The sequence below is a fragment of the Carcharhinus amblyrhynchos genome, chromosome 1 (genome assembly GCF_965287045.1).
Source record: "Carcharhinus amblyrhynchos chromosome 1, sCarAmb.v2.hapA, whole genome shotgun sequence".
In the NCBI taxonomy this organism is placed as follows: domain Eukaryota; kingdom Metazoa; phylum Chordata; class Chondrichthyes; order Carcharhiniformes; family Carcharhinidae; genus Carcharhinus; species Carcharhinus amblyrhynchos.
The window spans coordinates 5,119,707-5,143,005 of NC_137324.1; the positions used below are offsets into that span (position 1 = coordinate 5,119,707).

The 23,299-nt window shown below is 46.5% G+C and overlaps 2 protein-coding genes across 3 annotated transcripts in view; one reads left to right on the forward strand and one right to left on the reverse strand.

The window, feature by feature from the left end:
• LOC145348502 (disintegrin and metalloproteinase domain-containing protein 12-like) overlaps positions 1 to 2,681 on the reverse strand; it is a 200,291-nt gene extending 197,610 nt beyond the window's left edge. The window contains exon 1 of the mRNA XM_080196694.1: positions 2,462 to 2,681. Coding sequence (XP_080052820.1) covers positions 2,462 to 2,681 — 220 coding nt within the window. The remainder of the gene's footprint in view (positions 1 to 2,461) is intronic.
• Positions 2,682 to 9,066: 6,385 nt separating this feature from the next.
• Positions 9,067 to 21,165, forward strand: nop56 (NOP56 ribonucleoprotein homolog). Of its 2 annotated transcripts, none has more exons than XM_080188877.1 (12): positions 9,067 to 9,134; positions 11,028 to 11,117; positions 11,807 to 11,921; positions 12,708 to 12,875; positions 13,166 to 13,364; positions 13,886 to 14,073; positions 16,166 to 16,317; positions 17,583 to 17,683; positions 18,254 to 18,402; positions 19,751 to 19,872; positions 20,211 to 20,367; positions 20,448 to 21,165. In XM_080188877.1, exons 1-12 carry the CDS (start codon positions 9,132 to 9,134, stop codon positions 20,672 to 20,674), a joined length of 1,671 nt encoding a protein of 556 aa, XP_080045003.1. In that variant the 5' UTR covers positions 9,067 to 9,131; the 3' UTR covers positions 20,675 to 21,165. The 2 variants fall into 2 exon arrangements, with proteins under 2 accessions (XP_080045003.1, XP_080044909.1); XM_080188783.1 differs by having other exon boundaries at positions 20,211 to 20,363; positions 20,441 to 21,165.
• The last annotated feature ends 2,134 nt before the right edge of the window (positions 21,166 to 23,299 follow it).

The window sequence follows — 23,299 nt, forward strand, 5'->3', positions numbered from 1 at the left end:
GGTGCTCCGGTTTCCTCCCAGTCTGAAAGACTAGAAGACATAGGAACAGAATTAGGCTACACAGTCCATTGAGTCTGCTCCGCCATTCAATCATGGCTGATATTTTTCTCATCTCCATTCTCCTGCCTTTTCCCCATAATCCCTGGTCCCCTTATTAATTAAGAACGTATCTTCGTCTTAAAGACACCCAATAACCTGGCCTCCGCAGCCATCTACGGCAAAGAGTTCCACAGATTCCCCACTCTCTGGCAGAAGAAATTCCTCCTCAACTTTGTTTTAAAGGATCGTCCCTTTAGTCTGAGGTTGTGCCCTCTGGTTCCAGTTTTTCCTACTAGTGGAAACATCCTCTCCACATCTACTCTATCCAGGCCTCAGGGTATCCATAAGTTTCAATACCCACCGCCACCCCCCGCCCCCCCCGCCTCACCCTTCTAAACTCCAACGAGTACAGACACAGAGTCCTCAACCGTTCCTCACATGACAAGCTCTTCATTCTGGAGATCATTCTTGTGAACCTCCTCTGGACCCTTTCCAAGGCCAGCACATCCTTCCTCAGATATGGGACCCAAACTGCACACAATATGCCAAATGGGGTCTGACCAGTGCCTTATACAGCCTCAGAAGTACATCCCTGCTCTTGTATTCTAACCATCTCGACATGAATGCTAACATTGCATTTGCCTTCCTAACTACCAACTGAACCTGCACGTTAATCTTAAGAGAATCTTGAACAGTGACTCCCAAGTCCCTTTATGCTTCTGATTTCCTAAGCATTTTCCCATTTAGAAAATACTCTATGCCTCCATTCCTCCTTCCAAAGTGCATAACCTCATACTTTTCCACATTATATTCCATCTGCCATTTCTTTGCCCACTCTCCTAACCTGTCCAAATCCCTCTGCAGCTCCCCCACCCCGCTTTCTCAGCACCACCTGTCCCTCTACATATCTTTGTATCATTCGCAAACTTTGTGGTCCCAATACTGACCCCTGAGGCAAACCACTAGTCACTGGCTGCCATCCTGAAAAAGACCCATTTATCCCCATTCTCTTCCTTCTGCCAATCAGCCAATTCTCTATCCATGTCAGGATCTTATCCTTAACACAATGGGCACTTAACTTATTTAACGGTCTCCTATGCGGCACCTTGTCAAAGGTCCTCTGGAAATCTAAATAAATTACACCCACTGGTTCTCCTTTATTTAACTTCCTTGTTACCTCCTTAAAGAACTCTAACAGATTTGTCAGACTTGACCTCCCCGTGCTGACTCAGTCCTATTTTATCATGCATTTCCAAGTACTCTGCGATCTCACCTTTAATAATGGACTCTAAAATCTTGCCAATGACCGAAGTCAGGCTAACTGGCCTATAATTTCCCGTCTGCTAACTCCCTCCCTTCTTAAACAGCGGTGTTACATTAGCTACTTTCCAGTTCTCTGGGACCCTCCCTGCCTCCAGTGATTCCTGAGATTCCTGAAAGATCATACCAATGCCTCCACAATTTCCTCAATTATCTTTTAGAACCCTGGGGTGTAGTCCATCCAGTCCAGTTGATTTATCCATCTTCAAACCTTTCAGTTTTCCCAGAACCTTCTCCTTGGTGATGGCCACTGCACTCACCTGGGCTCCCTGACTCTCCTGGAGGTCTGGCATCCCACTAGTGTTTTCCACTGTGAAGACTGATGCAAAGTAACTATTCAGTTCCTCTGCCATTGTTTTGTTTCCTATTATCACTTCTCCAGCCTCATTTTCCAGTGGGCCAATGGCTATTTTTGCCTCTTGCATTTTATATATTGAAAAAAACTCTCCCTATCTTCTTCTGTATTACTAACTAGTTTATACTCATATTTCATCTTCTCCCCCTTTTTTTTCAGGTGTCCACTGCTTGCTTTTCAAGGCTTCCCAACCCTCTGGCTTCCCACTGACCCTTGCTATTTTATATGCTGGTTAGGTGTATAGTCCAAAAATGCGTCAGAGTACAACAAAACAAAGAACAAAGTACAGTACAGCTCAGGAAACAGGCCCTTCGGCCCTCCAAGCCTGTGCCACTCATTGGTCCAACTAGACCATTCATTTGTATCCCTCCATTCCCAGTCTGCTCATGTAACTTTCCAGATAAGTCTTAAAACGATGCCAGTGTGTCTGCCTCCACCGCCCTACTTGGCAGTGCATTCCAGGCCCCCACCACCCTCTGTGTAAAAAACGTCCCTCTGATATCTGAGTTAAACCTCGCCCCTCTCACCTTGTGCCTGTGACCCCTCGTGATCGTCACCTCCGACCTGGGAAAAAGCTTCCCACTGTTCACCCTATCTATACCCTTCATAATTTTGTACACTCAGAGTGAGGCAACTTGGGGAATTTTACAGTAACTTAATCACAGCGTTAATGTTCATCTTACTTAACGTTAGATACTAATATGTAAACTTTTTTTACTTTAAGATTAAGTCACTGTTCTTCCTCACCTGAAGCAGTTTCTTGTCCACTTGAAGAAGGTCCGTTAATCTCAGTGTTCCAGTCAGCTCCTAGTGAACGGCTGTTGGATTCATTACTGGGAACAGTTAACAATGTCGAACTTCTAAGAGTGGTCACATCAGCAGCTGCATTCTCTTCATTTACTACTGCTGAAAGATTTGAAACCTGGCACCAAATCAGAAATACCAAACACACATTGCCAGCAAACATTGTGAATAATCACAGCCGTTTACCCTCCACTCAAAGTTCTCACCCTTTACTACCCTGCCTGTCCTCCACGTCAATCTCTTTCCCTCTGTCCTTTATTCTCTGTCAATCTGTCTCAACTCTCGGTGAGTTTTTGAATCTGTGCCAGCCTGTGAATCATGTGAGAAGTAACTTTGTAACAGCCCCAGCCATACCCAGGAGGTAGGAGGAGGGAAAACGTGGAAACAAGTTGGAAGAAAGGCATTGCCCACTGACGCATGAACCATTCTACCACCACATTTCAAATGCCAAAGTACAAATACAGAATGCATATGGATAGGCTTCTGATTTTCCATATGTTACCATGGAAATATTAGAGTCTTTTGCAATGAAGCGAGATATTGAAGATGGGGCTTCTTCTGTTAGGACAACAACTCATCTCACTGAGCTTACTAACTCTGAACCATTTTTTGGAAATGGTTTAAAAGGCTTGGTAGTTGGGCAGGGAGAAGTGCAGAAGTCTTAAGACCATCAGACGTAGGAGCAGAAGTAGGCCATTTGATTCATCAAGTTTAATTGTTCCATTCAATGAGATCATGATTTGAGTTCCAGCCTGGGGGATTACTGAATTTATATATATGGATCTTTTGATGCAAGTATAACGTAATTAAGTCATTGCAGGTTGCTTTCAGAACTGATGACATGATTTGATGGTGATGTCATTAGGATGTTACACAAGCTGCGGTTTTAGTTTCCATTCTGTACAGGTGAAAGCCCGTGGAATAAATTCGTTGTTTTGTTTTGGTTTGAATCTATGTGTGCAAACCATGACTTTTTCGTTTTGCGTAAAACCCACAATCCTTAACAGTTAGGACACTATACTAAATCACAGAGCAATTCAGTCTTCACAGTATAAACATGTTTCTTCAATAAAATGCCAACACCCTTATTTCTAAAAAATAAGAAGATTGAAGGGCTATGAGGGAAATCTAGGAAAATGGGGAAAACGACAGCTCTTTCAGGATAGGTATGATAGGCTCAATGTGCTGTAAACTTCGGATTCTATGAAAGGAAAATGCTGGGTCTCTTTTTTGTGGGAGAGTTGCCTCTAACTCGGCAATTTTATCCCCTCCCACTTTACTATCAGCTGTCACACTTCTCATTCCATATTCATATGAGCCCTGCCCAGATACAACTCTGCCTAACTGAAAACCCCCTTCTCATAATGTCCCTGGCTGCCCCATGATTTTCTCCCACTTCTGCCAACTGACCTCCAATCTGCTGTGCAACACTGTGGAACATACTGTTATGTCCAAGAACAGTGCAGAAACACTTTGTCATTTCAGTATGAGACACATCCTTCATGTTCAGATGGAGAAAGCCACACTGAACATTTGCCTTTCTGTTTTCTGAAGTTAGAAACACGTCATATGACAGGCACCAGTCCCGGTCCAGAATCCACTTCGTGACACTCAGCAATCTCCTGAACTATTTATACGGTCAGAAGCTTTTAAATTTATTCTTGTGTTTTTTATTTTTTTCTGGGCAGTGGGTTTCACTGGCTAAGCCAGCATTTTTATTGCTCATTCCTTTTGCCCTTGAGAAGGTGGTGGTGAGCTGCCTTCTTGAACCCTTGCAGTCCATGTGGGTTAGGTACACCCACAGTTCTGTTAAGGAGGGAGTTTCAGGATTTTCACCCAGTAACAGTGAAGGAATGATAGTGATATAGCCCAAGGTCAAGATGGAGTGTGGGTTGGAGGAAAACTTGCAAGGGTGATGGAGTCATATGCCGGAATTTTATCATCCCACCCACCACAGGAATTATAGCAGGCGAGGGACAGACCTTGAGAAGGTCTGTTGACCTCAGATGGGATTTTATGGTTTCAGGACGAACAAGACCATAAAATCCCAATAGAGTTTTACAGCATAGAAAGAGGCCCTTCGGTCCATCATGCTTGCGCCAGCCATCAAGCATCTATCTAATCCTATTTTCCAGTATTTGGTCCATAGCCTTATATGCTTTGGTGTTTCAAGTGCTCATCTAAATGCTTCTTAAAAATGTGAGGGTTCCTACCTCTACCAACCTTTCAGGTAGTGAGTTCCAGATTACAGTGAGTTTTTACTCAAATCCCCTCTAAATCTCCTGCTCCCTACTTAAATCTATGCTCCCTGGTAACTGATCCCTCTACTAAGGGAAAACGTTTCTTCATATCCACTCTATCTATGTCCCTCATAATTTTGTACACCTCAATCAAAGAACAAAGAACAGTACAGCACAGGAAACAGGCCCTTCAGCCCTCCACACCTGTGCCACTCATTGGTCCAACTAGACCATTCGTTTGTATCCCTCCATTCCCAATCTGTTCATGGAGCTAACCAGATAAGTCTTAAACGATCCCAGCGTGTCCACCTCCACCACCCTGCGTGGCAGTGCATTCCAGGCCCCCACCACCCTCTGTGTAAAACACTCCCTGACTCTCCTGGAGGTCTGGCATCCCACTCTGATATGAGTTAAACCTCGCCCCCACCTCCCCCACCTTGAACCTGTGTCCCCTCATGTTCCTCACCTCCAACCTGGGAAAATACTTCCCACTGTCCACCCTATCTATGCCCTTCATAATTTTATACACCTCTATTAGGTCTCCTCTCATTCTCCGTCTTTCCAGGGAGAACAACCCCAGTTTACCCAATCTATCCTCATTGCTACGATCCTCCATACCAGGCAACATCCTGGTAAACCTTCTCTGTACTCTCTCCAAAACCTCCAGGTCCTTCTGGTAGTGTGGCAACCAGAACTGGACGCAGTACTCCAAATGTGGCCTAACCAATGTTCTATACAACTGTAACATCAAACACCAATTTTTATACTCTATGCCTCATCCTATAAAGGCAAACATGCCACATGCCTTCTTCATCACCTTCTCCACCTGTGATGCCACCTTCAAGGATCTGTGGACCTGCACACACAGGTCCCTCTGTGTGTCTATACTCTTGATGGTTCTGCCATTTATTGTATAGCTCCCCCCTATGCTGGTCCTACCAAAATGCATCACTTCGCACTTATCTGGATTAAATTCCATCTGCCATTTCTCCACCCAATTTTCCAGTCTATCTATATCCTGCTGTAGTTCCCTCCTCAGCCTTCTCTGCTTGAAAGAAAGCAAGCCCAACCTAACAAGCCTCTCTTCATAGCTGAAACACTCCAGTCCAGGCAACTTCCTTACGAATCTCCTGACTTTCTCTTGTACAATAACATCCTTGCTAATGTGCTGACCAGAACTGCACTTAGCACATTGGCTGACTTGATTTATTAGTGTCACATGTATTGACAGTGAAAAGTATTGTTTCTTGTACACTATACAAACAATTTGTGTAGAGAAGGAAAGGAGAGAGTGCAAAATATAGTATTTCAGTCATAGCTAGGATGAAGAGAGAGATCAGCTTAATGTAAGGTAAGTCCATTCAAAAGTCTGATAGCAGCAGGGAAGAATCTGTTCTTGTGTCAGTTGGTACGTGACCTCAGACTTTCCTACCTTTTTCCCAACGAAAGAAAGAGGAAGAGAGAATGTCCGGGGTACATAGGGTCCTTAATTATGCCAGCAGCTTTACCGAGAAAGCAGGAAGTATAGACAAAGTTAATGGATGGGAGGCTGGTTTGCATGATGGATTGGGCTACGTTCATGACCTTTTGTAGTTCCTTGCGCAGAGTTCTTGGGCAGAGCAGGAGCCATACCAACTTGTGATACAACCAGAAAGAGTGCTTTCTATAGTGAGTCTGTAAAAGTTGGTGTGAGTCGTAGCTGTCATGCCAAATTTCCTTTTAGCCTTCTGAGAAAGTAGAGACGTTGGTGGACTTTAACTATAGTGTCGACATGGAAAGACCAAGACAGGCTGTTGGTGGTCTGGACACCTAAAAACTTGAAGCTCTCGGCCCTTTCTACTTTGTCCCCGTTGATGTACACAGGGCCATGTTCTCCTTTACGCTTCTGAAGTCAATGACAATCTCCTTTGTATCATTGACACTGAGGAAGAGGTTATTGTTGCCACACCAGTTCACTAGATTTTCTATCTCATTCCTGTATTCTGTCTCGTCATTGTTTGAGATCCAACTCCCTATGGTGGTGTCATCAGCACATTTGAAAATTAAATTGGAAGGGAACTTGGCCATACAGTGCTCTAGATGTGGCTTAACAAGCACTTTTACCATCATAATCTCTCCGCTTTAATATTTTAGACTTTGGCTAATAAAAGCTAGTTTCTCCTACACCTTCTTAACCACCTTATCTACCTGTCCTGCAGCCTTCAGGGATCTTTGGACATGCACCCAAGGTCCATCTGATTCTCTGTACTTCCTAGCATTCTCTTGTTCATTGTTTTTTCCATTGACTTGTTAATCCTCCCAAAATGCATCACCTCACGCTTTCAGGATTAAATTCCATTTGCCACTGTTCTGTCCATCTAACCAGCCTGCCTACATCAACCTGTAATCTAAAGCTTTCCTCTTCACTGTTAACCACACCACCAATTTTCACATCATGTGCAAACCTACTGATCATTAACCCCCCACATTCTTGTCTAGATGATTAATGTACACTACAAACAAAGGACCCAGCACTGATCCCTGCAGTACACACTGGACACAGACCTACAGCCACAAAAACAACCTTCAACCATCACTCTCTGCCTCCTGCCACTAAGCCAATTTCGGATCCAATTTACCAAACTGACCTGTATTCCATGGGCTTTTACCTTCTTGATCAATCTCCCATGCGGCACTTTGTCAAGCCTTACTGAAGTCCAGGTAGGCTACATCAACTGCATTGCCCTCATTTAACACCAAGTTACCTCCTCAAAAATTTCAATCAAATTTGTTAGACATGATTGCTCTCTCTGACAAAACCACACTGACTATTCTTGATTAATCCTTACTTCTCCAAGTGGAGATTAATTCTGCCTCTCAGAATTATTTCCAATAATTTCCCGACCATTAATGTTAGACTCACTGGCCTGTAATGACCTTTTTTTTCCCCTATTCCATTCTTGAATTATGTTACATTAGCTGTCCTCCAGTCCTCTGGCACCTCTCCTGTGGACAGAGAGGATTTGAAAATTAATGTCAGAGCCCCTGCAGTCTCCCCACCCCCCTCACCCTCGCCCCACAGGGCAGTTAAGGATACAGTTCATTTGGGCCTGGGGACTTGTAATTTATAATGGGGAACAAATAAATTGCTGAACATCTGAATACATTCTTTGGTTCTGTCTTCACAATGGAGGGCATAAATAACATACCAGAAATGTTGAAGAACACATAGTTTAGTGAGCAGAAACGAAAAAACAGTATTAGCAGAGAAATAGACAGGATTTTACAGCCTCGCTCGTCCCAAAACTGTAAAAACCCACCCAAGGTCAACAGACCATTCCTGCCCTCACCCACTCCAATTCCCGAGGCCTATGGTAAAATTCTGGCCATGGTGCTGGAGAAAATAATGGGATTGAAAGCGAATAAATCCCCAGGGCCTGATAATGTCGGTCCCAGAGTACTTAAGGATGTGGCCCTGGAAATATTGGAGCATTGGTGGTCATCTTCCAGGATTCCATAGACTCTGGAGCAATCCCTGCAGATTGGAGGACAGTGAATGTCACTCCATTATTCTACAAGACAGGTAGAGAGAAAACAGGGAATTACAGACCAGTAAGCCTTACATCGGTAGTGGGGAAAATTCTAGAATACCGTCCCCAACATTACCCAGGCGCCATGTTAATACAAATTGTTGTGAGGTAGATCGGCAATTGTAATTTAATTCAGGTCAATTGGTTAATTCATCGCCATCACGGTTGATCAGCGTTCACTAGCCGGTTAGTTAACGGTTTAGTAGTTAGTTAACAGTTCAGTGGTGAGTTAACGGTCCCCAAACGGAAGATTCCGCCCGCCCCGCCCAAGCGCGCCAACACCCACTCAGCCAGCCCTGTGCTGATTGGCTGGAGACTGGGAGAGCCCCGATTGGCTGAGGAGCAGAGAGAGCCCGGATTGGCTGTTCCTCAGACAGGGCGAGCCCGAATTGGCTGGTCCTCAGGCAAGGTGCGCCTGGATTGGCTGTTTCTCAGGCAAGTAGAGCTCGGATTGGCTGGTCCTCAGGCAGGGAGAGCTCGGATTGGCTGGTCCTCAGGCAGGGAGAGCCCGGATTGGCTGTTCCTCAGGCAAGGAGAGCCCGGATTGGCTATTTCTCAGGCAAGCAGAGCTTGGATTGGCTGTTCTTCAGGCAGGGTGAGCCCGGATTGGCTGGAGGCAGGGGGAGCTCGGATTGGCTGCTCCTCAGGCAAGGAGAGCCTGAATTGGCTGTTCCTCAGGAAGGGAGAGCCCGGATTGGCTGTTCAGAGGCCAATGAGAGGCCAGATTGTTGCTTAGTGACGGATATAAGAAACTGCGTCACGTGGTCGTAGGTCTCAGTCCTCGGTCCTCGAGAAGTCGGGAAGATGGTGAGAGAGAAGAGCGCGGGATAAGAACAGAACAATGATAGAAGGACACACACACACAGGGTGGAGGGGGCGGCAGGATCGCAGCGCAGCATCGGGGTGAACCGCGGCCCGTTTCATCCTCCTTTCTTTCCCCCCCAACCGCCTTTCGGGGCCCGACCACGTGGTGGCGGCGGGGAGTAACCAGGCCGCAGGCCCCGGGAACGTAGAGAGGCCGCGGGTGGAGAGAGGGCAAGAGAGGCCGCGGGAGGAGGAGGAGAGAGAGGGGCCGCCGGAGAAGTTGGGGGGAGGGGGGGGGGGGGAGAGGGGCCGCCGGAGGGGGGGGGGGGAGGAGAGAGAGGGGCCGCCGGAGGGGGGGGGGGGGAGGAGAGAGAGGGGCCGCCGGAGGGGGGGGGGGGGAGGAGAGAGAGGGGCCGCCGGAGGGGGGGGGGGGGAGGAGAGAGAGGGGCCGCCGGAGGGGGGGGGGGGAGGAGAGAGAGGGGCCGCCGGAGGGGGGGGGGGGGAGGAGAGAGAGGGGCCGCCGGAGGGGGGGGAGGAGAGAGAGGGGCCGCCGGAGGGGGGGGAGGAGAGAGAGGGGCCGCCGGAGAGGGGGGGGGGGGGGGAGGAGAGAGAGGGGCCGCCGGAGAGGGGGGGGGGGGGGGGGAGGAGAGAGAGGGGCCGCCGGAGAGGGGGGGGGGGGGGAGGAGAGAGAGGGGCCGCCGGAGAGGGGGGGGGGGGGGAGGAGAGAGAGGGGCCGCCGGAGAGGGGGGGGGGGGGGGAGGAGAGAGAGGGGCCGCCGGAGAGGGGGGGGGGGGGGAGGAGAGAGAGGGGCCGCCGGAGAGGGGGGGGGGGGAGGAGAGAGAGGGGCCGCCGGAGAGGGGGGGGGGGAGGAGAGAGAGGGGCCGCCGGAGAGGGGGGGGGAGAGAGAGGGGCCGCCGGAGAAGTGGGGGGGGGAGAGGGGCCGCCGGAGAGTGGGAGAGGCCCCGGCCGCTGATGGAGCAGTTCCACGCTGGGAGTGGTGGGAAGGGATTGATCCCTGGTTTGGAAACATTTCTCTTGAGTTGTGGGGAGGATGGATGATGGTTTGCAGGCACGGTGGGTCAGGGTTAGTTATATAAGGCAGGGGTATGGTGCTGGGGCAGCTTTAAAACCAGGAGGAGGATCTGCAACAGCTGTAAATGTTAAATAGAATTATTGCCAGTGTCTGGGAGTGTAAGCGATGATCTGAAATTGTTCAACTTTGTGTTAAGAAAGCTAAAGTGCTTGTTCAAAAAAAAATACAAAGAAAACTAACAGCACAGGAACCGGCTGTCTAAGCCTGCACGTGTTGCCGTATTGAACTAAACCTCCTACCCTTCCAGGCACCATCATCCTCCTTTCCATTGTACAGTGGGAATCCCTACAGTTCAGGACGGGCCGTTTGGCTCATTGAGTCTGCACCAACTGTCCAAAGGAACATTTCACCCAGGTGCTCCCTGTAGCCCCACACCCTGCTAGTCTGCACACTATTAATTCAGCATAGCTCAATCCAACTAACCTGCACGTCCTTGTTGGAGTGTGGGAGGAAACTCATGCCGACACGGGGAGAACTTGTAAACTCCACACAAGAGTGTGAGCGTGAGAAATAGAAGCAGGAGTAGGCCATCTAACTCCTCATGACCCAAACCTGGCTCTGTGAGGCAGCATTGCTAACACTGCCACTCCACAGATTGGTACTCATCAATGTTGAGTTTAATTGGGACAGTTAGCTCAGGGACAGAATGGAATTGGGGAATTAAAATGATTCCCTCTCGAGTTTTTCTATCGATCCAAAACTCAGTAGTAATCATTGATTTAAATACACCATGTTGCTTTGAGACATTGTCATGCAATCTATTGCAGGTATTCAGTGAACCAATCCAATGTTCTTTTATCCAGGTGCTGTTGCATGTGTTTTTTGAGCATGCTGCCGGCTATGCATTGCTGGCGGTTAAGGAAGTTGAGGAGATTGGCCTGCTGATGCCTCAGGTGGGTAGAATGTTTGTAGTAAATACTTAAACCAGATTTTTCTCTCTCTTGTGCAGTTTTTACTTGTGATCTGATTTTTGAATAGCTGGGCACAGAACCTCTGTAGCACTCAGTCAGTGTAGGATTGTAAGTCCAGATTATACATTCAGGCTGAATTTACAGCTATGACCCAGTTTATTCTGAAAAAAAGGTGACTGTGTTGCATTTAGTTTGGATATCTTAAACCTTGATCTTCCGCTTGGTGGACGCTGACCTGTGATTTTTGGTAACGCCTCGACTCAGTTGGCAGCCCAATCAAAATGACAGATAATACTGAGAGAATTTAACAAGCCAGGCTGAATTTAGAATGTTTCAAGCTGATCTTTTACAGGCTTCTGCTCCCTCTGGTATTGGTGAAAGGGAAGAGAGGTGGGTCTTTTGAAGATCCCTGAACCAACATCCCCCATTCGATTACTTTTTATAGAATAGACCTGATTAGATTTTATCCAAATTCCTTTGACATTAAAAGTGGTATTAACCACTGCTGATCATGGAGATAGGCCTGTGCTCTCAGCATTCAACGTGGGGGGGGGGGGGGGGGAAGACGGCTGAGCTGGGCTGCGTTTGGTGGGGGGGTGGGGAGCGCTGAGCCTCTCTCCTGGTTTTGTTAGATCCACTGCCTGAATTGTCATTGTCTCTTCCTATTGTAGGTGGAGGAAAGTATAGTGACCATTGGCAAATTCAACAACATTGTTAGACTCGTGGCTTTTTCACCATTTAAATCTGCACAGAGTGCCCTGGATAACATGAATGCTATTTCTGAAGGTGAGCTGTCTTGCTGTGCAGTGGGTCTCCTGCTGGGCAGGGCCTTGTTGTCCACCTGAATCTCAGTAGTGTTGGTTATTGAGTCAGCAACTGTTTGGTTTTTTTCTGCTGGCTTATGGGAGGTGGGCATCAGTAGCTGGGCCAGCATTGGTCACGTGTTGCTGCACCTATTCTGGTCCCTGGGGTGGGTTCTCAAATCACTGTTGGTGTCAGTGGTGCTCTGAGAAGAGATAGCTTTATTCTCACTACGCGCAGCCTAACAAGGTTGCATGTAACAGGGTCGGCCAATCTGTGGATTACGTGTTCACAAGGCTGAACCTGTATGGAGTTGGTTAAGCATTCCTGAAACTGCGGAGATGGTGTCCTCGCCATTTTGATAAAATATCCCTGAAGAAACTCGCCAGGGGATGGGAGGATTGTACCCTGTTCTGGGATGGTTGTTTCTCGGGGTGTGGGGGGGTTCAACCTGATGTGTAGAAAGGTTCTTTCTCTGGTGGGAGTTAGGAGGTGAGGGTTTTTCTCCTGCGGGGTGATGAGGGTGGTCTGATGTGTGGGAGGATTCTTTTTTTTCATGGTGGGGGGAATCTGGTCTGACGTGCAGGAGGGTTATTTCTTGGGGGTGGTCTGATGTGTGGGAGGATTGTGTCTTGTGCGATGATGTCTTACTTATCTGTCAATCCACTGATTTGTTGTGAAGTGAATAAACAACACTGAGCACTGGACACAGGTGTATCTGTATCCAATCCATGACTCCTTTCTCACCACTAACCGTCAGCTGTATCCCAGGTGTTGTTCATGAGGATATGAGACTCCTACTGGAGACAAACATGCCACCTTCCGGCAAGAAAAAGGTGGTGATCCTGGGGGTGGCAGATCCGAAACTCGGAGCAGCAATCCAGGAGGACTTGGGGATCCAGTGCCAGACTGGAGGAGTGGTGGCAGAAATCCTTCGAGGTAAGAAAGGAATGAGTGAGGCACTGGAATTGGTGTGGCACAAAGTTAATATTTCTGACTCCCACTGTGGGGTCTATGATCTGGGCTGATGCAGCTGTCACTCTTACAGGCAAGTCTGTGTTGCTGCTTTACATCTTGTTATCTTGCTGGTAAGTGTGCTGCAATTGTTTGAGATTTCTGCAGGACATCATGCACTTACCTTCGTGTTAAAGGCTGTTTTGCTGCTAATGTTGGCCATCATCCTGTTCTGCTCCTTCCCAGTGCGCTGATGAGTTTTTTTTCTGCTCTAGGGGTACGGCTCCATTTCCACTCACTGGTTCAGGGTCTGACTGCGCTCTCTGCTGCCAAGGCCCAGCTGGGTCTGGGGCACAGCTACTCTCGGGCCAAGGTGAAGTTCAATGTAAACCGTGTGGACAATATGATAATCCAGTCCATCAGCCTGTTGGACCAGTTGGACAAGGACATCAACACTTTTTCCATGCGAGTCAGGTAAACAGTGGGGGGGAACTGCTGACTGAAAGGCACCTGTATCCCTGAGCTGCAGTCACTTGCAAATATAAGAATAATTAGCAAGCACAATGTTAGAGTAGTGTGGTTATTGTTGAAGTGTTGTGTGGGGGAGGGAGCAAACTGGAGCAGCTGGCTGGAGGACAGTTAAGCATTGTGCAGTGAATATTGTGAAAAGTTGGAGGGTCTTGGATTGGGATGTGAGCTGCTGTAACATGCTGCTGGGCCTCCCTTTCTTTGTTACAGGCAGTGTCGTCCCTTGGGGCTGCCTGCACAGAAAAGGAGGTAAAGTAGAATTCTCTGTTACGCCACACTCCTGCTCCTTCTGTAGCTGGGCTGTATTGTTGTCAGAGAGACAGCTGCTAACATAGTAACTGTGGCCTTGCGGGACAGGTTGGTGAGGGATGCGCTGTACGCTGACCGCAAATTGTAACTTGATTGTGATTTAGAGTTTAATCAGTCTCTCAGCCATGGCTCTGACCTGCCTTCCTTTCTCTCCACAGAGAGTGGTATGGATACCACTTCCCGGAACTTATCAAGATAGTTCCTGACAATTACACATACTGTCGACTGACAAAACTGATTGGGAATCGCAAGGAGCTGTCAGAGGAGAGTGTGGAGGCTATAGAGGAGATTGTGATGGACAATGCCAAGGCTCAAGCTATTCTGGATGCTGCACGCAGCTCCATGGGTCAGTGTGATGGTTTGGGGGTGGTGTGCCTTCCTTCGATCCATTCCCAGTATGGCTGTGGCCTGGGCTGTTCAGAGATGTTTCAGCTCTGTGCAAGCATTGGAGTTTAGATTATGTCTAGAGCGTGGAACACGTGATGATCTCTTGAATCTGTTAGTCACCTGATATACTGTGAGGAAGATCTGTGTTCTCTCCCCGATCAGATTTCTTCTCCAGTGTAGCTACCTGGAAATACAGATACAGCTATACGTGGATAAGAGTAGGCCATTCAGCCCTTCCAGTCTGCTCTGCGATTCAGTGCCATTCTGTCTGAATTTCTCCCTCATTCCACTTTCCCTAGTATTGCTGTTTCACAGTGCCAAGGATCCAGATTCAATTCCTGGCCTGGGTCACTGTGCAGAGTCAGCACCTTATCCCAGTGTCTGCATGGATTTCCTCCTACGGTCTGACATATGCTGGTTAGGCTGTATTGACCATGCTAAATTCTTCCTCAGTGTACTTGAACAGGTGCTGGAGCGTGGCAACAAGGGGATTTTCACAGTAACTTCATTGCAATGTTAATGTACACCTATTTGTGATACTAATAAACTTACCACAAGGCTCCCATATTCTATCATACCTCCATGTTTGCTCCTCTTTTGAAATTTATTCTCAACAGTCTTCTGGGCTGGTGGATTCCAAATGTTTATAATTCTTTAGAGAGATGTTTGGGGAAAGGCAAATTGTGTGGAGGGTGTGGAGAGTCTGCAGAAGGATCTAGATAGGCTGGGCGAATGGGCCAGGAAATGGCAAATGGAATTTAATGTTGGCAAGTGTGAGGTGGTCCACTTTGGTAGGAAGAATGGTAGGAAGGACTATTACTTACGTGGCGAAAAACTGCAGCAGGCGACGGTGCAGAGGGACCTCGGGGTCCTTGTGCATGAGTCGCAAAAACCCAGCCTGCAGGTGCAGCAGGTGGTCAGGAAGGCGAATGGGATGCTGGCCTTCATAGCGAGGGGGATTGAATATAAAAGTAGGGAGGTCTTGCTGCAGCTGTATAGGGCATTGGTGAGGCCGCAGCTGGAGTACTGTGTGCAGTTTTGGGCGCCGCACCTGCGCAAGGATATTTTGGCCTTGGAGGGAGTGCAGAGGAGGTTTACTAGGCTGATACCGGAGTTGAGGGGGTTGAGCTATGAGGAGAGGCTGAATAAACTAGGCTTGTACTCGTTAGAGTTTAGAAGAATGAGGGGAGATCTCATTGAGACGTATAAGATGATGAATGGGATGGATAGGATAGAGGTGGAAAGACTCTTCCCGCTCAAAAAAGACAGTAGGACTAGGGGGCACAGCCTCAAGATAAAGGGGGGGCGGTTCAGAACGGAGTTGAGGAGGAACTTCTTCACTCAAAGGGTGGTGAATCTCTGGAATTCTCTGCCCGTTGAAGTGGTGGAGGCTGCCTCGCTAAATATTTTTAAGAAGCGGGTTGATGGGTTTTTGATAAGAGAGGGGATTAAGGGTTATGGGGAGAGGGCGGGAAAGTGGAACTGAGCCACGACAGATCAGCCATGATCTTATTGAATGGCGGGGCAGGCTCGAAGGGCCAGATGGCCTACTCCTGCTCCTATTTCTTATGTTCTTATGTTTTGTTTTCTTTGCCTGGTGTGTTCTAGATTATCTGGCTGGAGAAGCATTTTCTCCGTATGTATGTTCCTTGATTTTTAACTAGATCACCTTGTGGTCTTCTAAATTTCAAAGGATTGTAAACCATCAACTCCACCTCACCTCATTCCTGGAATTTGTCGAATGAACGTTTGTTGCATTCTGCCTAAGACAGGTTGTGATCCTTCAGAAAAGGAGCACTCCAAATGTGGCTTCATTAATGCTGTCTGTCATTGCAATAATTCTTATTCTCTTGGTCTTTACTATGAAGAGAATGTGATAGAATGCACTGCTTGTTTTCCTAAATGCTTTGTTTTATTATGTTAACTTTGCGTTTTACGTACAGGATTGCTTCGGATATGTTGTGTTTTTGTTTTCGCACTGAGTGCTGTGCAGTAACTGCCAGGCTCAATCACACTGTGCACTGATTGAAACTGCTTCTCTTGTTCTGAAGGAATGGATATCTCTCCTGTTGATATGATTAACATTGAGACCTTCTCCAGCAGAGTGATATCTCTGGCTGAATACAGGACTACTCTGCAGGAATACTTGCGCTCTAAGATGAGCCAAGTGGCACCCAATTTGGCTGTTCTCATTGGGGAGGTGGTAAGTGTCATACGTCACCTTTGTGAGGGTTTTCCCACCCTGATGATGTTGGTAGGGTGAAACATGTTGTGATGATGATCCGTTAAATCTGTCAATCCTCTGATACACTGTGAGGAAGTTCACGTTCTGAACATGTTCACTCTCTAACCTGGTATTGGCCTGTTTAAAAGTTGTAGGTGGGACCCACCCACGTCTATTGCATTATTCAAAGTGAAAGGCGCCCATATTTGTCAGTGTTAGCCTTTTCACCCTAACATTTGGTATTTAGAAACAGTTAAAGTGAGTTTGCATGTTTCTGTTCATTCTGGGTTGTTATCAATGTAATATTCAATATAGTAATGGTATGTTAAGCAGTCTAAGTGCAACTACATAATGGGTATTGCTCCCTGAACTCACGGGGAGTGAGGAAACCTGGCAACTAATTGAGAAAGCCGCTTGCGCTGTGCTCCCACGTGCAGCAAAGTACAGTGCCCTGCCCTTTGTGAAGTTGTATAAATGAGGTAGTGGCATGATGGGAAAATTGGTCAATTATTTGGTACAAAATAAAGAAAGCTGATCAAGTTATTCCAAAATGCCAGACTCCTGTAAAACCTGATAAGACTGATTCCATATAATGTAAGACGTGAATAAGACCGGAGAAGTTTAAGCTATGCCAAACCTTTGTAAGACCCGATAAGGCTGACTCCACATGAACTAGAGCTGTATGAGTATGACAGGATAAGGTCAGGGATGAAGGAGTCATCAATCTTCCTCTGTTCTGTCAGAGGGCAAGATAAAGGTATGACTAATAAGACAGATTTCTAGGAGGTCTGCAGGTTGTACCATGATTTATGACATTGCTTATGACACTATTACCGATCAAATTCCTCAGTAAGCTCTGGTCATGCAAACTGAATGATCATGTATAAATGTTGAATTGATTCTTTATGTAAGGTTGGACTTGAGCAAGTCATAACGACAGCTCTCTGAACTCAAATTTTTGCCAATACTGCATGCAGTCTTTCAGAAATAAAGACAAGTTATTTTGTTGGAATGAACTTTGAGCCTTTGTACCACAGTGAAGAAGCAGGAAAATTTCCACTTCAACAATACCCTGCACAACCAGAATCCAGTTTCAGATAGGGTTTCCATGCTCTCTGAGGGCACTTAGCATCCTGGCATAGTTCTGTAGTCTGCGTCTTGGTCTGTTAGCTTCTGGTGATGGGAGGTTGATCTTTTCAGTACAGATGTTGGTCAATGCTGAGACTGTTCTGTTCCCTTTATAGGTTGCTGCTCGTCTCATCTCCCACGCGGGCAGTCTGACGAATCTGGCAAAGTACCCAGCCTCGACAGTGCAGATCCTGGGTGCAGAGAAAGCGTTGTTCAGGTATATCTGCAGGGTGGCTGTGATGATGGCAGGTTACTGGGTGTGTGTTTGATGCACTGCTTGTGCTTTTGCTGGCAGTGTGAGTGATAACCAACCCCAGGTCTGAACAGCCACTGTTTCATTTGATTGCTCCTACTAATTTATAGCGTCTAAGTGGGTACAGTTTGGATTTGGATCGCCTACATTAGGTATTTACTCAGTCTTCTATCACCTTCATTTTTGTAACTGATTAAATGGGGCAACAGGTGGCGATGGAAGCATTTGCTGTAATCTTATCTGTTTCTGTGATGTGGCTTTACTGCCCTTGGTTTTGCCTGCCTCAGCTGTTGGCATGGCTGGTGATATCGCTGTGCATCTGCTGCCCCTTACACTTGAGGTTGCCAGTTTGGAAGATGTTACCAAGTTGTTGTAGTGTAGATGTTGCACATTGCTGTCACTGTGCTGGTGGTGGAGTGAATTCAGTTACTGAGTTGAAGGATAAATATCTAGGCTCTTGCCTGGTTGCGTTTGAAGGAGTTTGGGCGGACGCGTGCACTTCTAAACTCAGCTTCCTTCCCTGTCTGACTGCAGAGCTCTCAAAACCAGAGGAAACACACCAAAATACGGCCTCATCTTCCACTCCACCTTCATCGGCAGAGCTGCTGCCAAGAACAAGGGCCGGATTTCTCGTTACCTAGCCAACAAATGCACCATAGCGTCGAGGATTGACTGTTTCTCAGGTGAGGGCTGGTCTGTGTTTCTCAGTGAGGGCCAGGCTGGGGTGTGCAGGACTTTCCTTCAGCTGGCCAGGCGAACGCAATGATGTTCTGAGTATTTTTCGTCAACCGCATTTCACCTGTGTGAATGTTGACAACTTTTTTCTGAGCACAGCCTGTCGGCATAGTTTTTTTAGTGTGGGTGATGTTAGCAAACTCAGTTCAAGTCAACTCAGGAATGGAACTGGAGTTGATAGACCAAACCGGAATCTTTGGCCTAGGGAAACGTGCTGCAGGCTGAATGGGAGAGCACGCTGCTCTTTGGGGCCTTGTGCACAAAAGCTATTAGGAGTTGACCTTTCATGGCTCATTTGATTGTGGCCTGATTCCCTGTAACCTCCATTTACCTTCCTCATCTCTCACTGATTTATGAAGTTTGTGTATAAACCTGGGCACCCAGGACACTGAACCACACAGTACCACAATCACAGTCTTATTAATATATTGTTCTTGTCCTGCAGGCGTAATCAGCTTTTTGACGTCATGCTTGATACCAAATTTTTGCCCACGCACTTACCCTATCTGTTTCGCGTTGCAGATTGTCTGTCAGCCCTTCAGAACGTACTTGCCTATCTGTCTCTGTTGCTTCAGCAAAATTAGCAAATGTACACTTGGTCCTTTCATCCCAAGGGATTGATATAAATTGTGGATAGTTGTGGCACTGATATCTGTGGTACACTTCAAACTTGCCAACCTGAAAGTGACTTTCTTATTGGACTAATTATCTTGCTCGTTAATAATTGAAAATTCCTTTCTGTGACATGCTGACATACCTTTAATTTCTGGCTGTGTCTGTCTCCTTTCTTAAAACCATACTTCTACTCATAATGTCCAAGATCCTGAAATGAAGTCCAACAGGATCTGGGGATTATCAGTTTTCTCATACCCTTTTCCATGATTGTAAGTTGCTCCCTTACTCTTCTGGTTAACAGTTGTTTCTGGGGGGGTTATTGGAATATTCCATGAAGGCAGATGTAAAATGGTCCAACATTTCAACTTTCTCCATTATAAACTCCCCAGTGCCTCACCCTAGAGAAACAATATTCATTTCAGTTCTGTTTCATTTTCACATATAGAAATTCTTATTGTTTATAAACTTCCAGCTGGCTGGTTTCCGACTCATTTTCTGTGTTGGTTTTCAATCCTCAGTGGCTGGGGCTGTGCGGGGAGAAAGTTTTTGTTCCCAGGGTAGGGGGGAGAATTTGGAAAGTTGTCCAGAGTTTGGGGTGGGAGGGCAGCCTGATGATTCAGTGACCACAGGGCTGATGTTCCTCGGTCAAGAATGATGAATGATCTAAGCTGTTCTTTTCAGAAATCCCCACCAGTGTATTTGGAGGTAAACTGCGAGACCAGGTTGAAGAGCGATTGGCATTCTACGAAACCGGTGAAGCTCCGCGGAAAAATGCAGAAGTTATGAAGGAGGCTGCCTCAGAGGTCAGTGTGTGGGGTGGGCTGCATATCTGATGTGGCTGTGGGGGGCAATGGGGGCGGGGTGTTCTCTGGATTATTAATGGTGGCCCCTCTAACTGCTGCAGGGATGTATGCACTGGGCATCCCTGTGCCTGCCAGAAGCTTTTGAAATAATGCAAACATTGATGCTATTTACTGTGGAGGAAAAAAACAGCTGATTGAATGCGGCTGATCCAATGGGATCCATCCATTAACGACAACTCAGCCTGATCCAAACAGTGAGGGTGAGAGTTCACTGGTGTAAAGTAACCTGACTGTAAATGTTGTGTGCCCCAGACTCAGTGATTCTATTCTGTTCCCAGGCGGCTGAAGTGACAGCAAAACTAAAGAAAAAGATGGAAAAGAAGGAGAAGAGAAGGAAGAAGAGAGAGAGGCAGAAACTGCAAAGCCTGGCTGCTGTGGAGGGGGGACAGGAGGTGGAGGAATCCACTGGAAAGAAAATCAAAGAGAGTGAGGTGAGTGGGTGAGGAAATCTGTCTTTGGGCTAAAGGCCTGTAGTTAACTTTTGCACTCACTGAATCTGTCTGTGCAGGAGAAAGAAGGTGTGCAGGAGAAAGAAGGTGTAAAAGTGGAGATGAAGAAGAAGAAAAAGAGGAAAGTGGCTGAGGAGGAAAAAGAAGGGATGGACGGTTTGTCGAATGGGGTCCAGGAGCAGCCTGTTAAGAAGATGAAGAAGCAGCAACTGGTGACTGAGAAAGGGAAGCCTGTGTCTGAGAAAAAGAAGAAAAAGAAAAAGGCCATATCTGAGGCTGGCATTGCCCTCTGAGTGTGAACTATCTGCCCTAAAACTGGTCAGTTAGGCAAACCAGGCGCTCACTCTGCAAACTGGTCAGAAATGGATTATTTTTTTACAGATGTTTTATTTTGCTTGGTCTGAGCTATTGTGCATTTACTGAGACCTTTGACACACCCATATTCCTGATGTTCCTTATGTCCAGATTTATTCCCATATTCTGTTCTGAGGTAGTGCCTTCAGTGTATCAGTGAATGGAAGGCACCACTTGTATTCATGTCTGCTTTGTGCTGGTGCAAGTCAAGATCTGCAGTCCTAGTAACTTTACTGGGACTTGTATCCACAGTGAGACGGGTACAGTCCCAGCATTGTGCTGGTCAGCACCAATTTAAAAAGTCTTCACTTCAAGTCAGACTTGGTGACACTGGTCTAAGTCAGTGCCCTGTTTGACCTGTTGCTGTGTTGGTGGAGTGATTGGAGTTTGTAAATATGTACAGTTAATAAACGTCAATATGACAAAGTCAGTGTGCTGTAAGATTTTTGGCCATTACAGGAATCCACATCTTGAAGCAGAGAATGATTGTAAGACTCTGGAATTACTTTAGCAAGGATCCAGTCACCTCAAGATTAACAGCTGGGTTTAAGTCCCTTGCGCCTGCTCCATCGTTCTGGCCTTTCTACATTCCTACCTGCAACTCCCTTGTCCATCTAAATTTGTGATTCATTCGGCCTTCAATCTATTAATGATCCGTCCTTCATTGCCCTCAGTAAACTAGCAACCCTCTGGCAAAAGAAATTATTCTGGGGCATTGGATTTAAATTCCAGCAGCACGGCTGGTAAAATATGGCAATTGAAGACGATTTAATGGTCCGAAAAGAGAAAATGCTGGAAAATGGTAGCATCTGTAAGGAGAGAAAAGAGCTGATGTTTTGAGTCCAGATGACCCATTGTCAAAGCTGGTTTAATGGTCTCAGCTTACCTGCTTCACTAACATCTGTGAGGTGAGGAAATCTGTTACCTGGCCTACATCTGACTCAAAGCAAATGGTGTTAGAGCTTTGCTTTTAGACTTTGCAGCAGTTTGGTTAAAACAGTGAAGTCAGACGGACCCCTGGCATCAACTTAGCCACCACAGTGGCTAACAGTCCTGTTGCCCTGATGGAAGACCACCTTACTAACATCTGAGGGAACTGTCCCAACACTAGTCAAGATTAAACTTAATCATCTTCATAGAATCATATTTGAGACTGTTATAGAAACATAGAACATTACAGCACAGTACAAGGCCCTTTGGCCCTCAATGTTGTGCTATGTCCAATCCCAAGATCAACCTATCCCCTCCCTATAAATTCTGGAGTGCTCCATGTGCCTATCCCAAACACCACCACCACCATCCTGTCCTGATTTTCACAGTAACTTCACTGCAATGTTGATGTAAGCCTACTTGTGGCAAATTTTTTTTTCCACTGTCATGACATTTGCAATTTTGGAAGATTGATACCATTCTTGTTCATTTATGAGATGAAGGCCAGCATTTATTGACTTTGAACTGAGTGGCTGGTCAGGCTACAGTCAAACCACATTGCTGTGGCTCTGCAGTTGCATATAGACCAGACCAGATAAGGGCAGCAGATTTCTATTCTAAAAGGATATTAGTGAACAAAATGAGTCTTTACAACAATGATTTCATGGTCATTAGACTACCTTAGATTTTTATTGAATTCAAATTTTACCATCTGCCATGATGGGATTTGAACCTATGTACAGAGCATTATCCTGGATCACTAGTTCAGTGAAAATACCATTACACGTACGCAGTCTGCTGTTAGGTCAATTGACTGAAGACTGGTGAGGATGTGGTCAGATATATTCCTCCCTCTTGGTTCCCAGTCACCTGAGATGTTATCTATTTGGTACGATTCTGAGAGTGACTCAAGTTTTTGCTTGACAAGTCTAAGTCAGCTCCCAAATTTAGCACAAACCCCAGATGTTAGGGAGGTATTGGCAGGGTCAACAACCATTTGCCATTGTAGATCTGGTGCCTAGGTTGATGCTGGGTGGTCTGTTCTTAGAACCATAAGATCATTACAGCACAGAAACAGGTCCTTTGGCCCTTCTTGGCTGTGCTGAACCATATTTCTGCCTAGTCCCACTGACCTGCACCTGGACCATATCCCTCCACACCCCTCTCATCCATGTACCTGTCCAAGTTTTTCTTAAATGTTAAAAGTGAGCCTGCATTTACCACTTTATCCAGCAGCTCATTCCACACACCCACCACTCTGAAGAAGCTCCTAATATTTCCTTAAAACTTTTCCCCCTTCACATATCCTTTAGTTTTCCTTAGCCTCAGTGGAAAAAGTTCAGTTTCAACCTTTGTGTTTCTTAGTTGCTGTTGAATACAACTGAGTGGCTTGCTGGGCTGCCTTAAGAGACAGCTATAGAGTCACAGGTAAGCCAGACCAGATTTTTGTTCCTAAAGGGACATACATCAGTGAACCGCCAGTTAAGTTTTTAATACCAATGGTTTCATGTCATTAGACATTTCAGACCTTGAGTTTTTAATTGTGATGGGATTTGGAATCCCCCCCCCATAACCTCATGTATTTATTTACCCTGCTAATACCCCTGGCTGTGCTGAATTGTCCAATAAAGTCA